The sequence below is a fragment of the Budorcas taxicolor genome, chromosome 1, assembly GCF_023091745.1.
Source record: "Budorcas taxicolor isolate Tak-1 chromosome 1, Takin1.1, whole genome shotgun sequence".
In the NCBI taxonomy this organism is placed as follows: Eukaryota; Metazoa; Chordata; class Mammalia; order Artiodactyla; family Bovidae; genus Budorcas; species Budorcas taxicolor.
Window position 1 is genome coordinate 202,780,612 of NC_068910.1, and position 18,255 is coordinate 202,798,866.

An 18,255-nucleotide genomic window follows, 5' to 3' on the forward strand; every position below is an offset into this window, starting at 1 on the left:
ATTCTTGCCACCTCTTAATATCTTCTGCTTCTGTTAGGTCCATACCATTTCTGCCCTTTATTGTTCCCATCTTTGTGTGAAATGTTCCCTTGGTACCTCTAATTTTCTTGAAGAGATCTCTAGTTTTTCCCATTCTACTGTTTTCCTCTATTTCTTTTTTCAAAATTAATTAATTTTTTTGGAGGCTAATTACTTTACAATATTGTATTGGTTTTGTCATACATTGACATGAATCCACCACTAGTGTACATGTGTTCTCCATCCTGAAGCCCCCTCCCACCTCCCTCCCCATCCCATCCCTCTGGGTCCTCTATTTCTTTGCACTGATCACCTCAGAAGGCTTTCTTATCTCTCCTTGCTATTCTTTGGAACTTTACATTCAGATGGGCATATCTTTCCTTTCTCCTTTGCCTTTAGCCTCTCTTCTTTTCTCAGCTATTTGTAAGGCCTCCTCAGACAACCATTTTGCCTTTTTGCATTTCTTTATCTGGGGATGATCTTGATCACTGCCTCTTGTACAAAGTCAGGAGTCTCTGTACATAGTTCTTCAGGCATTCTCTCTATCAAATCTAATCCCTTGAATCTATTTCTCCCTTCCACTGTAAAATCATAAGGGATTTGATGTAAGTCATACCTGAAAGGTCTAGTGGTCTTCCCTACTTTCTTCAATTTAAGCCTGAATTTGGCAATAAGGAGTTCATGATCTGAGCCATGGTCAGCCCCCAGTCTTTCTTTTGCTGACTGTATAGAGCTTCTCCATCTTTGGCTGCAAAGAATATAATCAATCTGATTTCAGTATTGACCATCTGGTGATGTCCATGTGTATAGTCATCTCATGTTGTTGGAAGAGGGTATTTTCTATGACTAGTGCATTCTCTCGGCAAAACTCTGTCAATATTTGCCCTGCTTCATTTTGTACTCCATGGCCAAACTTGCCTGTTACTCCAGGTATCTCTTGACTTCCTACTTTTGCATTCCAGTCCCCTATGATGAAAAGGATATCTTTTTTCGGTGTTAGTTCTAGACGGTCTTGTCGGTCTTCACAGAACCATTCAACTTCAGCTTCTTCAGCATTACTGATTGGGGCATAGACTTGGATTACTGTGATATTGAGTGGTTTGCCTTTGAAACGAACAGAGATCATTCTGTCACTTTTGAGATTGCACCCAAGTACTGCATTTCAGACTCTTCTGCTGACTATGATGGCTACTCCATTTCTTCTAAGGGATTCTTGCCCACAGTAGTAGATATAATGGTCATCTGAATTAAATTCACCAATTCCCATCCATTTTAGTTCACTGATTCCTAAAATGTCAATATTCACTCTTGCCATCTCCCGGTTAACCACTACCAATTTACCTTGATACATGGACCTAATTTCCAGGTTCCACTTATGCAATACTGTTGTTTACAACATCAGACTTTACTTCCATCACCAGTCACATTCACAACTGTGTGTTGTTTTCACTTTGGCTCTGTCTCTTCATTCTTTCTGGAGTTATTTCTCCACCCTTCTCCAGTAGCATATATAGGGCACCTACTGACCTAGGGAGTTCATCTTTCTGTATCATATCATTTTGCCTTTTCATACTGTTCATGAGGTTCTCAAGGCAAGAATAGTGAAGTGAAGTGGTTTTCCATTCCTTTCTCCACTGGACCATGTTTTATCACTGAAGAGAGAGAAATTATTTTAAAAATCAAATAGAAATTCTAGAGTTGAAAAGTACAATAACTAAAACAAAAAATTCTCCAGAGAGGCTCAACAGTAGATTTTAAGTCACAAAAGAAAGAATCAAGATAGACTGAAAAATATTATGCAATCTGAAGAATAGAGAGCAAAATGAAGAAAAATTATCATTGCATCAGAGCAGGTAGGAAACCCAGAAATATACCAGCATACACATAGTGGGAAGAACAGAAAGACAGCTAAGAGGGAAAGGAGGAGAAAAAGTATTCAAAAAAGGAAGAGCTGAAAGCTTCCTTTTCCAAATCTGGTAACGTCTGATGAAATGTCTTTTGTTTGTTTGTTTTATAGCCAGCAACAATGTTGTGATAGGTTCAGGTGAACAGCAAAGGGACTCAGCTGTACATATGCATGCATCCATTCTGAAATAAGTTCATTTACATGTCCAAGAATCTCAACTAACCCCAGGTAGGATAAATGCAAAGCTACACTGAGATTCATCAGGGTAAAAATGCAGAAAGAAAAAGAAAAAATCTTCAGAGAAATTATTAAGGCCTTGAATGAAAAACTATTGTATTCAGGGATAGAATATTATGCAAACATCTAGATGATACATAGATATATTTTGCTGATACAGAGCAACACTTTCCTGAGTGAGAAAAAGAAGTTCATAAAATTATACATAGTGTGATTTTTTTTTTTTTTTGTAGGAACAAATACACTTAGATAGGTACTACATGAAGCACTTAGCACATTAAATGTCAATCATAGAGAAAGCACTCTACAGAGGGTAGCTATTCCTGGTTCTTTTGTTGTTGTTGTATTAAGCTCTTTAAAAATATCCACCAGGCTAGACTGACATTATCTGCAGAGTTTGTATCAGTCTTTGCATGCTCATCATGAAGAACTATATTAATACTCAAATTTACTGCCTCTAAGTGAAGTGTTCCCCTACTCAGCTTGTGCTGAGTGAACCACATGGTGTGCTCACTTGCCAAGAAGGATCATTCCCCAAGAAGGTTAAGCTGCCCAACAACCTGCTCTGAACCCAAACAAGAAGTGACCAGACCATAGCAGGTGAGAGAAATGGGCTCTCTGCCCCAGAGCTTCCTCCCGGAGAGGCAGCTGATGGTGCTGCTGGCTGCCAGCCACTTGGAGGCCCCACATGAGCTACAGAATGTGCTGTCAGGTTTGCCTATTTCTCCCTTTCCTAAATCCTCCCTCCCCACTTCCCCTGTTCACTATAGGAATGCTCTTCTGGGAAGATACTTAGTCTTGGCAGGGCAGACAGGTGTTGGTTCCTCTCTATTGTCTTCCACCTGAAGCTAAGCCTTGTCTAACATTTCCGTCCAAGATCACTACAGTCTGACTCTAATGTTGAGTGTGAACTGGACTCCTCCAGTGTCCTCCACCCAGCCAACTATCAGATCAGACCCCTGAACAAAACTTTGAGAGTACCCTATAATGCTCTGACACCCACCCCTACATCCCTACAATCATAACCTCCATTTAAATTACCTAAAGAATGGGAGGCCTGCCGTGCTGCGATTCATGGGGTTGCAAAGAGTCGGACACGACTGAGCGACTGAACTGAACTGAACTGAACTGAATGTATGGCTATCTGGTTGACCTCTCACAACATGACAAATAAGGCCAACAATGAATAGTCTGTTTCCTTTCTGCACCCTTATTCCAATAGTATGATCATTGTCCTTCATTTGTTTCTCCTACAAAAACAACACATTCTAATGGTTTCCCTGGTGACTCAGCAGTAAAGAATCTGCCTGCAATGCAGGAGATGTGGATTCAATCCTGGATCAGGAAGATCTCCTGGAAAAGGAAATGTCAGCCCATTCCAGTATTCTTGCCTGGAAAATCCCATGGACAGGGAGGCCTAATGGGCTATAATCCATGGGGGTTGCAAGAGTTGGACACAATTTAGCGACTAAACTGCTACCACTATCCATAGTTTAAACCAATTTAAAGAGCTAGTTTAGGAACCCAACTCACATTTATTTTTCCTATGGGGGAAAGATGTTCAGCAATAGCTTATACAAATCAGTCATATTCAAAGTATTGCCCTCAGTGAACCTAATTATCCTAACTTTCTAAATAACTATTCATAAACTTTTGTAACCTGACTCACTTTTAAGAAAGAAACTTCCTGTACTTGATGGCTGTAAATAAATGAATCCTGAAAGGTTTAGGCAGATTGCAAAAGAAGGATAATGTTACATATGGGCAAACATTAACAAATGAAAATAACAGCATTATAGTAATAGCAATTCTTTAAGCATTATAAATAAATATGTACAGTCATTAGCGCTGAATCTAAACACCTGTCAATTATTCATAAGTGTTTCCAATCCTAAGAAAATATCCCACAGTAAACAGATGCTACAAACTAAAATTCAGTGGAAAAATTCTCAACCTCATTCAATCTAAGTTTTCTAGGAGTGTCTCCCAAAGATTACTCATCACACTTATATATCCTTAACTATAATTTATAATTCTCTGTTAGTCTTTCCACTTTAGGTTTAGCAATAGACATTTTATTACTGCTGCTGCTGCTGCTGCTAAGTCGCTTCAGTCGTGTCCGACTCTGTGCGATCCCATAGACGGCAGCCCACCAGGCTTCCCTGCCCCTGGGATTCTCCAGGCAAGAACACTGGAGTGGGTTGCCATTTCCTTCTCCAATGCATGAAAGTGAAAAGTGAAAGTGAAGTCGCTCAGTCGTGTCCAACTCTTAGCAACCCCATGGACTGCAGCCTACCAGGCTCCTCTGTCCATGGATTTTCCAGGCAAGAGTACTGGAGTGGGGTGCCATTGCCTTCTCTGCATTTCATTACTAGATAAGCCCATTTGATTCAGATACAACCAAGGTAATCAATAAATTCATAATATGGTGGTTATTTGAGGTCAGGATGATGATGAATCCTTAGCTAGAATTTGCTGAGTAGTTAGTAATCTTTGCAAGGAGAGTTGACCTTCTCCTACATTTCTATATTTGGGAGGTGTTAGCTTTTTAAAGTTTTGCCTGAGTCAGATATCATTTTTGTAAGCCTAAGATATTATAGCAATACTGTCTGATATTCCTATGATTCTTTATACAACATGAGGAGCAGTTTTTTAAAAAAAAAAGTTTAATGCAGACACAACTGAAACAAAAGTGGGTTCCATAGACTCGGTTTTCTAGGTGACATCAATCTGATTTGGCAAGCAAATATAGATTCTTGTCAAAAGGAGTCAAAAATTACATACAGTTTTCCTGCTATATGTAATTCTAAAGACTTAAATAATGAGCTACATAAAATGAATCTATTCTTCATTCAAATGACATGATGCAATATCTTCCTGAGATACCATGTAACTATAATCATGAATATATTTTATATTTGTCTATTTTTAACTGACCATAATAATAATAAATGTGAAGAGAAATTTAGATATGTATCTTGAATTCATTCCAAAGCTCGAGATTGATTTTTCTCTAACTTGAGAAAATTACACCAAAACGAGCAAGAAAATTTCTCCTGAGGAGGAGGAATCCTATCACCTTTGATTTTACACCCTAAGGGCTATTACACAGTCATGGGCAAAGAGATGTTCAATAAAGCAAAATTTTTTAAAAATTCATTCATAACATATCTTTGTGGGTTTTGTCTGGTTTTGATTTTTGGAGGGAATAAGGGAAGGAGGTGATTGAGGAAAGATAATAGGTGAATTGGGAAAGACCACCAGGGCAGAAAACAGTTAACAATGAAAAAAAAAAAACACTGAAGAACCTAGAAATGCATAATCTCAAGAATGACTAAAAGGGCAGGATGGATGGGGATCTGCCCTAGGTAGATCTAACTGTAATAGTGTTCTCTCCCATTTGGGAGAGATAAGAACAAAAAAGGAGTAATAACCCTGATGAAAATTCCAACACATAATCCCTATTGTGCTTACTTTTCCCTACCAGAGAAAAGGTAACTTTCTACTTTATCTTCTTTAGAAGAATAAAGCAGGCACAATCTTTAACACTGCTGATAGCTCTGAACTACTTTAGTTGATTTGCATACAATAATTATTTACTTAATTAACAAGCTCTCAGCTAAATTGTCCTTTCAACCCTTAACAAGTTGAAAATTATATAAGATTCCTCTTCAAAGGAAAGGAAATTTTCCCAAGTAGGATCTATTGCTAACAATAGAATACAATTTTCCACTTGGTTTCTTGTACTGAGATTTAATCTGGTTCCATGATGAGGAAGGAGAAATTCTTTTGGAACAGAGCTCAAAGAAGCTGAGAAATCTCAGATGTAGCTATCACTGAAAACCCAGAATTTTTAAAATTTAAGTATCCTTAAAGCTAATACCTTTAGTAAAAATTCTTAAAGGCAATAAGAAGACAAAAAAATAAAAGAAAGCTATATATTCCCCACAGAGGTGGAAGTTAACCTTAAAAAAAAAAAAAAAAGCAGAGTGATTAGAATTACAAATGCTTTACGTAATAGGCTAGCAGAAATGTATCAAAATTTAATGTTTATGATACATCAGGAACTCTCCCTTGTGGTTCAAGAAGAAAAAAATCTAAATCAACCAGTTAATCTGAATAAAGAGAATTTTTGAAATCAATTTAATGAATGTATCACATTTCCAACCTAAAAGATCTTTACACTATTCACAGAATAGCTAACATTTAAAAAGGATAAATGAGTGGATGTAGTAAGTAAATGAGCCTAAAAACAAAATGCACGGTATCTCAAGGTAGCAAAATGAATAAGGTGCCTGGACTGGCCCATGCCGACTCACCAGATATCCGACTTTGTGTCGTAGCCTTGGTGTTTCAGAACTTCCGGGCTCATATAATGGGGAGTTCCAGTTAAAGTGGTGGCTAGATCACAGGATCCCATTAGGAGTCGAGAAACTCCAAAATCCCCTTGAAATAATAATTAACTTCTATGAATACTTAAAACATGAAAACCAGTACAGTACTGGAAATTAACAACACTGTGTCTAATTTGACAATTTTAATACACAATCATTCATACCATGTTGAAGAAAAGGTTATACATTTTAAATTATATAATATTGGTGAAAAGTTTAAAAATAAAAGCCTTATAGGAGAAAGAAGAGTCTGATGATAGGAAAGTGAATTATGTAAGCTAAAACTGCTTTTTCTCCTGGTATTAGGGAAAACAAACAACTTGAAACAAAAAGATATTTCAAGTTTGAGTAACAACAAACAGAATGATTCTGAAAGCACTGAATATATGATTTGCAGTTTTATCTGAGTGAGGGGGGAATTTGTTCTTCATTTATAATAAAGAAGAAATTTTAAATAAAAAATGGAGACTTTTTAAGAACATGACTATAAAAACTTGAATCCACCAGTTTCAGTATAATTGCCTAATTTGTTGATGGTTTTATGTCTTCCCCTCTAGGAACATCTTACATGAAGATCAAACAATTCTGTGACTGTTAGGAGTATAGATACCGTTCTAAAGGAGAACTCACTATATCAACACTTTAATAATCTGTGATAACTCCTAATTGCTTATGATAAAATAAATGTGGGAGTAGGAAACCTATCGTAATCAAACAAGTCTAATCATTTGTTAATGGTTAGTGCTTGGCATGGAACAGGAACTCAAAAGACATTTGTTGGATCTAATAAATAGCAAACATTTTATACCTCAGTTTCTATCAGATAATCAGAAACAATTGGTCTTTTTGCTGTTGTTGTTGGGCACAACCAATCAAGCACAAAAATTTAAGAAGTTTGAATAAACCAATGATTATTCTACCACTTTTAGTTACTTTATGTTACAATTTGATATATAATAATAAAATAATAATAATAATAATAATAAAGTACATTCTTTCATGGAATACATATTTTAAAATCTTACCAATTTTAAGTTTATTATTTTTCAGAAATATATTCTTTGATTTCAAATCTCGATGAAGTATCTTCCTACAGAAGGAATAAAAGGATATTCAAATTAATGCAAATATAAAATTTTAAAATCCAAATATAAGTAATATATAAGTGATTCACACATAAATATACATTCCCAGAGATATATCTTTCAATGTTTGAAAGCTTCAAAGCCACAGCATTGTTTAATCTCACTGAGAAAATCAAAGTTTCAAAACAGATACAGGGAAACATGTAGCTGAAAGATTGTGATGTACTTCCAACTAATTCAATAGGCCAGATTTTATCGTGCTTTTATACCCAGCTCACAGAGCAGTTATCATAAAGCTTTATAATCTAGTATATACTATATATAATGTATTACATGGTATATATATCTTATATATTCAAAATATACTATATATATTAAATATTATAATCCAATTGTTCACATTTTATATACCTGTGGGAAAAATGTTGATGATGGTATTTAATAATAGATAACATTTAAGTAAACAAGCAATGTAAATTATGTCAGTGAAAATTTCATTTCTGAAATTATGATAGCATATTCAAAAGCAGAGACATTACTTTGTCAACTAAGGTCCGTCTAGTCAAGGCTATGGTTTTTCCTGTGGTCATGTATGGATGTGAGAGTTGGACTGTGAAGAAGGCTGAGCGCCGAAGAATTGATGCTTTTGAACTGTGGTGTTGGAGAAGACTCTTGAGAGTCCCTTGGACTGCAAGGAGATCCAACCAGTCCATTCTGAAGGAGATCAGCCCTGGGAGGAATGATGCTGAAGCTGAAACTCCAGTACTTTTGGCCACCTCATGCGAAGAGTTGACTCATTGGAAAAGACTCTGATGCTGGGAGGCATTGGGGGCAGGAGGAGAAGGGGACGACCCAGGATGAGATGGCTGGATGGCATCACGGACTCGATGGACGTGAGTCTGAGTGAACTCCGGGAGATGGTGATGAACAGGGAGGCCTGGCGTGCTGCGATTCATGGGGTCGCAAAGAGTTGGACACGACTGAGCAACTGAACTGAACTGAAACAACTAGAAAACCTTTGTCTATAAAAACACTTAAAAATGCTGAATAAAGTATATGAGTGTCTTCATATATAAACAGCTGAGTCCACAAGAAAATGAGGCAAATCCTTGGGGATTAGGCACGAAGAAAACTGAAAATCAGAGCGAGCAATAGGTGCTGATTTCTCAGCAGCCCAAGGAACTCAGAACCCACGGAGCCAAGACCTTGAGCCCATGTAATGTGGAGAGTAGGAACTAACAGAAATGTATAAAGTCAGAATCCCATATATGGTCCGTATCTTAAGAGAAAATACAATCCAAGAAACATTCATTCACAAGTAAACAAAATCATAAGCTTATCTGTACAGATCCGAACTTTGAGTGGAGGAAAAAAATATTTCCCTTCATATTTTTTAACCATGTGTCTGCTCACTTACATTTGGAATTCAAATATGCTCTATGGCTCTATGGCTTTAAGACATCTCAACCCAAGAAATTAACATAAAAGTTGGTTCTCAGAAGCAAATGCAAACTGAGTCAGCAGATAATATATAATAAAATTAAATCCCTGAGAATTTCAGATAACTTAATAGGATACAAACTATAAAATGAATGTATTTCAAGTGATTAAAACAATAAAGAATAGAAAACATGAAACAGAAACAGAATACTATCCAAAAAAAAAAAAAGAGATGATGCTGATTTGAAAAACAACCAAATAGAATATCTAGGGGGAAAATGTGATCATGACATAAAAACTCAAGACTGAGACCTCAGCTTTCAACTGTGATGGGATTCCCTGGGGGCTCAGACAGTAAAGCGTCTGCTTCAGTGTGGGAGACTGGGGGTCAGGAAGGTCCCCTGGAGAAGGAAATGGCAACCCACTCCAGTATTCTTGCCTGGAAAATCCCATGGATGGAGGAGCCTGGCGGGCTACAGTTCATGAAGTCGCAAAGAGTCGGACACGACTGAGCAGCTAACACACACTTTCAACTCTGATGAAGCAAATTTATACCACACTAAATCACCCATCTTCAACAGTTGTACAGAGAACACTGCAAAATTTAAACCATGTAAAGTGTGAGTAAGTTTTTTGAAACAACTCTCTGAAGATACCAGAGATCAGTCAAGGTGAACAAAGGTAGGCAGCACTTGAGGGGCCAGAACCTAAAAGAAGGGAAATACATGGAGGTGAGCACTTCCCACTGCATTTTCCTCTGGGGCACCAGCAGAAGCAGAGTGTTGTGGCCAGAGCCTGCAGCAGTTTCACTGGGTCTGGAAAGCAAAAACCTAGAGCTACAAAGGCAGCCAGGACTTGAGGGGCAAATTCTCCAGAGAAAAGGGAACAAAAGAAAAGTAAGTCTGACATTCTGAATGGGTTTTAACCTAAGGCACTTGCTGAATCCTAAGAAGCTCAGGGGCAAGACATTCAGGAGAAAGTAGCTGCTAAGAGGCAGAGCTTTCAGCACATTCACAAAGCTGAGGAGGGGTCTAGGTAAATAATTAAAGTCTTCAGCTGAATACCCTGAACACTGGAAATAAAAGCAAATGAAACAGACCAGTCCTCAGAAACCTAGCCTTAACTATCTCAGTCCTAACTGTATTAAGGCGATCTGCAACTACTACCAGCCAGAAAAAAAATCATATCCTCTCGAGAGGAACTTAATATCATCCAACATGTCTGCACTATTTTACATATATTGATTCTCCAGTATTCCTTCAAAAATGACCAGGTATGCCAAGAGACAAGACTAAATGACCAAAAACAAACAACAACAACAAGAAACAAATCCGTGTGTGATCCACCTATTGGAATTGTTGGACATGGATTTTTAAGTAACTATGATATGTTCAAGTAAATAAATGACACAATGAGAGAACTAGATTCTATAAAGAGTTGAATGTCAATTTTAAAATTGAAACAAATATAATTACCAAAATTAAGAATTCAGTACATATGTTTGAAAACAGATAAGAAATAGCAAAAAAGAAAATTTAGAAACTGGAATAATGGTTAGCGAAAAATGCAGTTCAAGTATTTAAAAGGCGACCACACAACCACCTCCAAAAGGACTTATGCCAGCATGCCATGCTTTCCCAGGATGGCTGCTGTCAGTGTCCATGACCCTGCAGCAAGCCACTGTTGACCCATGCCTCTGTCAGAGACTCCAAAAACACTCATAGGAGAGGATGAGGGCACATCCTTCTACTACACCATCTTTGGAAAGGTGGAGATTTCTGACAAAATGTGGTCCACTTGAGAAGGAGATGGCAAACCTTTTCAGCCCCCTTTCCTTGAGAACCCTATGAACAGTATGAAAAGGCAAAAAGATACGAGACTGAAATATAAACTTCCTAGGTCAGTAGATGTCCAATATGCTACTGGGGAAGAGCAAAGAAATAGCTACAGAAGGAATGAAGAGGCTGAACCAAAGAGGAAATGACACCCAGTTGTGGATGTATCTGGTGGTGAATGTAAAATCCGATGCTGTAAAGAACAAAATTGCATAGGACTGGAATGTTAGGTCCATGAATCAACGTCAATTGGAAGTGGTCAACCAGGCCCACTGTCAACCACCCAAGAGTGAACGTGAGATATTAGGAATCAATGAACTAAAATGGATGGAAATATGAAAATTTAATTCACATGACCATTATATCTATTACTAAGATATAAGTAATAAGATCTATTACTAAGATATGTCTAAGGCAAGAATCCCTTAGACAAAATGGAGTAGCCCTCTTGTCAACAAAAAGAGTCCAAAATGTAGTACTTGGGTACATTCTCAAAAACAACAGAATGATCTTGGTTCATTGCCAAGGCAAACCATTCAGTGTCACAGTAATCCAAGATATGGGCTAACCACTAATGTCGAGAAGATGAAGTTGAATGGTTCTATGAAAACCTACAAGACCTTCTAGAACTAACACCAAAAAAAGAAGCCCTTTTCATCATAGGGGAGTGGAATGCAACAGTAGGAAGTCAAGAGATACCTGGAGTAACAGGTTTGACCTTGGAATAAAAACAAAGCAGGGCAAAGGCTAACAGAGTTTTGCCAAGAGAAGGCACTGGTCATAGCAAACACCCTCTTTCAACAAAACAAGAGAAGACTCTACACATGGACATCACCAGATAATCAATACTGAAATCAGATTGATCATATTCTTTGCAGCCAAAGATGGAGAAGCTCTATACAGTCAGCAAAAACAATACCAGGAGCTGACTGTGGCTCAGATCATGAACACTTTATTGCCAAATTCAGACTTAAACTGAAGAAAGTAGGTAAAACCACTAGGCCATTCAGTATGACCTACAACAAATCCCTTATGATTATATAGTGGAAGTGAGAAATGGATTCAAGGGATTAGATCTATAGACGGAGTGCCTGAAGAACTATGGGTGGAGGTTCATAACAGGAGACAGGGATCAAGATCATCCCCAAGAAAAAGAATTGCAAAAAGGCAAAATGGTTGTCTGAGGAAGCCTTACAAATAGCTGAGGAAAAGAAGTGAAAAGCAAAGGAGAAAAGGAAAGATATACCCAACTGAATGCAGAGTTCCAAAGAACAGCAAGAAGAGATAAGAAAGCCTTCTGAAGTGAAAAAAATGTAAAGAAAAAGAGAAAAAAAAAGAATAGGAAAGCCTAGAGATCTCTTCAAAAAATTAGGGACACCAAGGAAACATTTCATTCAAAGATGGGCACAATACAGAACAGAAACAGCAAGGACCTAACAGAAGCAGAAGATACTAAGAAGAGGTGGCAAGAATACACAGAACTATACAAAAAAGGTCTTAATGACCCAGATGACTGTGATGGTGTGATCACTTACCTAGCATCAGACATCCTGGAGTACAAAGTCAAGTGGGCCCTAGGAAGCATCACTATAAACAAAACTAGTGGAGGTGATGGAATTCCAGTTGAGTTCTTTCAAATCCTAAAAGATAACGCTGTTTAAGTGCTGCACTCAATATGCTAGCATTTTTGGAAATCTCAGCAGTAGCCACAGAACTGGAAAAGGCCGGTTTTCCTTTTAATCTTAAAGAAAGGTAATGCCAAAAAATGTTTAAACCATGTACAATTGCACTTATTTCACATGCTAGCAAGGTAAGGCTCAAAATCCTACAAGTTAGGCTTCAGCAATTCTTAAACAAAGAATTTTCAGATGTACAAGCTGCGTTTAGAAAAGGCAGAGGAACCAGAGACCAAATTGCCACATCTAGTGGATCATAGAAAAAGTAAGGGAATTCCAGAAAAACATCTACTGCTGCTGAATTGACTTTGCTAAAGCCTTTGACGTGTGGCTCACAACAAACTGTGGAAAATTCTTCAAGAGATGGGAATACCAGACTACCTTACCTGCCTCCTGAGAAATCTGTATGCACCTCAAGAAGCAATAGTTAGAATCCAACATGGAACAATGGACTGGATCCAAATTGGGGAAGGAGTACGTCAAGGCTGTATATTGTCACTCTGCCTATATAACTTCTATGCAGAGTTCATTGTGTGAAATGCTGGGCTGGAGAAAGCACAAGCTGGAATCAAGACTGTCAGAAGAAATATCAATGACCTCAGATACACAGATTACACCACCCTTATGGCAGACAGCAAAGAGGAACTAAAGAGCCTCTTGATGAAAGTGAAAAATGAGAGTGAAAAAGTTGGGTTAAAACTCAACATTCAAAAAACTAACATCATGGCATCCGGTTTCATCACTTCATGGCAAATAGATGGGGAAACAACGGCAACAGTGACAGACTTTATTTTCTTGGGCTCCAAAATCACTGCAGATGGTGATTGCAGCCATGAAATTAGAAGATGCTTGTTCCTTGGAAGAAAAGCTATGACCAACCTAGACAGCATATTAAAAAGTAGAGATATTACTTTGCCAACAAAGGTCCATATTGTCAACCTAGGGTTTTTCCAGTAGTCATGTACGGATGTGAGAGATGGACCATAAAGACCGAGGGTCGAAGAAGTGATGTTTTCGAACTACAATGCTGGAGAAGACTCTTGAGAGTCCCTTGGACTGCAAGGCAATCTAACCAATCAATAATAAAAGAAATCAATCCTCAATATTCATTGGAAGGACTGATGCTGAGGCTGAAGCTCCAATATTTGGCCACCTGATATTCAGAGCCAACTCATTGCAAAAGACCCTGATGCTGGGAAAGACTGAAGGGAGGAGAAGGGAATGACAGAGAATGAGATGGTTGCATGGCATCACTCTGAGCAAACTCCAGGAGATAGTGAAGGACAGGAAGCCTGGAATGCTGCAGTTCTTGGGGTTGCAGAGTCGGACACGAGTTTGCAACTGAAGAACAACAAAATTGAAAAATACTATTGATACTTAGACTAGGCAAGTAGGTGATGAGTTTTAGATATAACACATTAACAGCTACCACATATATAAAAATGTAAATAAGAAAATCACCTCTAGGTATTTTATGAACAAGACAAACATTATGTTCAGTTCAGTTCAGTTCAGTCACTCAGTCGTGTCCAACTCTTTGCGACCCCATGAATTGCAGCATGCCAGGCCTCCCTGTCCATAACCATCTCCTGGAGTTCACTCAGACTCACGTTCATTGAGTCAGTGATGCCATCCAGCCATCTCATCCTCGGTCGTCCCCTTCTCCTCCTGCCCCCAATCCCTCCCAGCATCAGAGTCTTTTCCAATGAGTCAACTCTTCACATGAGGTGGCCAAAGCACTGGAGCTTCAGCTTTAGCATCATTCCTTCCAAAGAAATCCCAGGGCTGATCTCCTTCAGAATGGACTGGTTAGATCTCCTTGCAGTCCAAGGGACTCTCAAGAGTCTTCTCCAACACCACAGTTCAAAAGCATCAATTCTTCGGCGCTCAGCCTTCTTCACAGTCCAACTCTCACATCCATACATGACCACAGGAAAAACCATAGCCTTGACTAGACGGTAGCAGTTATGGGAAGTAACTGGCTGGAGCTGTTGTAACAGAACAATTATTTCTGTGCAAGCAACCAGATATCAAGCTACTTGACTAAGGTTTTTTTAAGTATAATTTATTGACTTTGTGGTTACAGTAAGCAAAAATGGGCCCAGAAAAAAAAGTCCTGTCATGTACTTCATTAGTATCCTTTCCTTTGAAGTATATAGAAATCAAATCCAAGAAATGACAAGGTGACTAGCAATTTAAGCAGTTGATATAAAATCTCTCTTCTAAAGATAGCTTTCAAATAGCTCTCCACCTGTCCCTGTCATTTCTATGTTTCATGATTCCCAAGAGATTTAAGTGCCCTGATTAAGACTGGATGACGGTGGTGATCAAATCCATGGTTGAGCTTTTGCCTCCATCAGGCTATTCTCCATACACTCAGCCTCCAGGACCACAGCAGAGTGAGGTCTGTGGAGGCAGCTACAGCGGGGTTTTCTCAGGCCCTGAGCCAGAGTAGGACTGTGGAGATGGTATGGACAGTTCAGTCTTCATTTCCCTGTAAGTTCTTATCTGAGTAGTTTCTGAAAATTTAGCTCCGCCCTACAGACCTGTGTTTATCTGACAGGGCCTCAGGGTGGCCTGCAGATTCTTCTTGCCAAAGGTGCTGGCACAAGCAATGGCTCTTGGTGATGCATGGACCAGGCAACCCCTGTTGCTGGTCTCTGCCACATGGCCACTGTCCTAGCTACTGAGGCTCATGCCTGGCTTCCTCATCAGCAGCCTGGGTGCCCTGGACCATGATGAGCCTCTATGCTGTAAGCCAGGGGTGATGTCAGGTCCTTCTCGAATGCAGCTACAAAGTAGGAGTTGCTGACACCTGGCAACGGAGTGGGGTCTCCTTGGAAAAAGTGACCTAAGGACATCCTCAAGAAGTGGGAGCCAAAAGAAAGCAGGAATCCTCCACAACACCACACACATAACTTCTCTCTACCCCCCCATCTCTAGATCTGGGGAAGCATGCCTCCATCCCCGTCACACTTACTGACCTGGATTCCCAAGTAGGTCCTTTCCCTAGGAGCCTCACTATATTAAAAATTAATCCCTCACAATCTTTTGGGAAACAGCCATTCGGGCTTCCCAGGTGGTGCTAGTGGTAGAGAATCCACCTGCTAATACAGGAGACATAGGAGACACAGGTTCGATCCCTGGGTCAGGAGATCCCTGGAGAAGGGTATAGCAACCCACTCCAGTATTCCTGCCTGGAGAACCTCATGGACAGAGGAGCCTGGCAGGCTACAGGCTGTAGGGTCACAAAGAGTTGGACACGGCTGAAGCAACTTGGCATGCACCAAGCTCGCTGGGGAAAGGTGTGGGCTGCCAGGTGAGGAGGCATTCCTCTTAGGGAAAGTGCCCGAGGCTTGTTCTCTCCTCCACTGTGAAAGCACAAACGATGTCACCAAATGAGCTCTCTTCAGAGAGGCTGCTCTGTACTTCGTCTTAGAAAATCTAGGCTAATTGAACAGAATCGCTTCGATAGGAATAAGTTGGGGCGGGGGGAGTTTGTTTTGTTTTGTGGTTTCTATGTTATCTCTGGGGGCAAAAAATGAGAAGCAAGACACTGTCTCTGTCCCCCAAGGAATTCCTTCATGCCCAGTTCTGCTGTGGCATCCAGAGATGATGGTATTTCAAAGACTGGCCATTTAATTGAACCAAAGAGAAAAAAGGCTTTGAGTCCCTCATATACTGGTCCAGCTTATGGAGCATTGCAGGAGTTGGTGACAAACCTCACAGGATACAAACACCTTTCACAAACTTAGCTCTGTCTATGTGGCAGAGGTTCAGGTCCAGGGGGAGGAAGGAGTTTTAGTGCTACATTCTCAAGATAGCTTTCAGCGAACTGTGAATATTTTCAGCTTTTAATATCATTATTTATAAGTGTGTATGCCATATGCCATAGATTTAGAATATTACAAATGTATAAATAAACTGAATTAAATTAAGCACAGGAAAGCTCCAAAGGAGTAAACAAAACCTTCATTTCTTCTGTAACCTCATTCTTCCTAGTTTCTCCAGGGTCTTCTTTATATCTTCTGCCCCTGCACTCTATTAGTCAGAGTTCTCTGAGAAACAGAACCAACAGAAGATATCAGTTCAGTCCAGTCACTCAGTCGTGTCTGATTCTTTGTGACCCCATGAATCACAGAACACCAGGCCTCCCTGTCCATCACCAACTCCCAGAGTTCACTCAGACTCACATCCATCGAGTCAGTGATGCCATCCAGCCATCTCATCCTCTGTCGTCCCCTTCTCCTCCTGCCCCCAATCCCTCCCAGCATCAGAGTCTTTTCCAGTGAGTCAACTCTTCGTACTGGAGTTTCAGCTTTAGCATCATTCCTTCCAAAGAAATCCCAGGGCTGATCTCCTTCAGAATGGACTGGTTAGATCTCCTTGCAGTCCAAGGGACTCTCAAGAGTCTTCTCCAACACTACAGTTCAAAAGCATCAATTCTTCGGCGCTCAGCCTTCTTCACAGTCCAACTCTCACATTCATACATAACCACAGGAAAAACTATAGCCTTGACTAGACAGACCTCAGTGGGCAAAGTAATGTCTCTGCTTTTCAATATGCTATCTAGGTTGGTCATAACTTTTCTTCCAAGGAGTAAGTATCTTTTAATTTCATGTCTGCAGTCACCAAGTGTAGACAGTGAGACAGGAAGACTCAAAGTGGATCTGCAGCTGCTAATAGGCAATAAAAGCAAGAACTGACTGTCCTAAGTCACCGAGGTTGGGGTTTTGTGTTAACACAGCATAAGGAAGGAGTTTCAGGGCTATACCTTCAAGGTAGCTTTGAATGAACTGTGAATACTCTTAGCTTCACACGTCATTATTCATAAGTGTCCATGCCATGTGCTAAAAGAATCATTCTTTTGGGTTTAAATTGTTTTTAATATTTTATTTTTGTCTTTAATTTTTGTCAGTTTGACTACTGTGTGTCTTGATGTGTTGCTCCTTGGGTTTATCCTACCTGGGAGTCTCTGTGCTTTCTGGACTTGATTGACTATTTTCTTTCCCATGTTTGGAACGTTTTCACCTATTATCTCTTCAAATATTTTTCAGGTCCGTTCTCTCTTTCTTCTCCTTCTGGGACCCCTATAATACAAATGTTGGTAGATTTAATGTTGTCCCAGAGGTCTCTTAGACTGTCTTCTTCTTCTTCTTCTTTTTTCATTCTTTTTCTATATTCTGTTCTGTGGCAATGATTTCTGCCATTCAGTCCTCCAGGTCGTTTGTCTGTTCTTCTGCCTCAGTTATCCTGCTATTGAGTCCTTCTAGCAGATTAGTCATCTGTGTTTGCTCTGTAGTTCTTCTAGGTCTTTGGCAAACATTTCTTGCATTTTCTCTGTTGTTTCCTGAGATCCTAGGGATCATCTACACTATCATTATTCTGAATTCTTTAGTTGTTTTTCTGGGGTTTTATGTTATGCCTTCATCTGGGACATAACTTTCTGCTTTTTCATCCTTATTAACTTTCTGTAATGTGGTATTTTTTCTAGCTGCTGTGGGATTATGGTTCTTGCTGCTTCTGTCTGCCCTCTGATTTGTTGTTGTTCAGTCACTCAGTTGTGTCCGACTCTTTGTAGCCCAATAGACCTCAGCACACTAGCCTTCTCTGTCCTTCACCATCTCCCAAAGCTTGCCCAAACTCATGTCCATAGAGTCGGTG

At 39.4% G+C, this 18,255-nt stretch overlaps 1 protein-coding gene across 1 annotated transcript in view; it reads right to left on the reverse strand.

Annotated features, from left to right (window-relative positions):
- NEK11 (NIMA related kinase 11) overlaps positions 1–18,255 on the reverse strand; it is a 288,150-nt gene that overhangs the window by 182,276 nt on the left and 87,619 nt on the right. Inside the window, 2 exon segments of the mRNA XM_052650027.1 lie at positions 6,481–6,607; positions 7,581–7,645. Coding sequence (XP_052505987.1) covers positions 6,481–6,607; positions 7,581–7,645 — 192 coding nt within the window.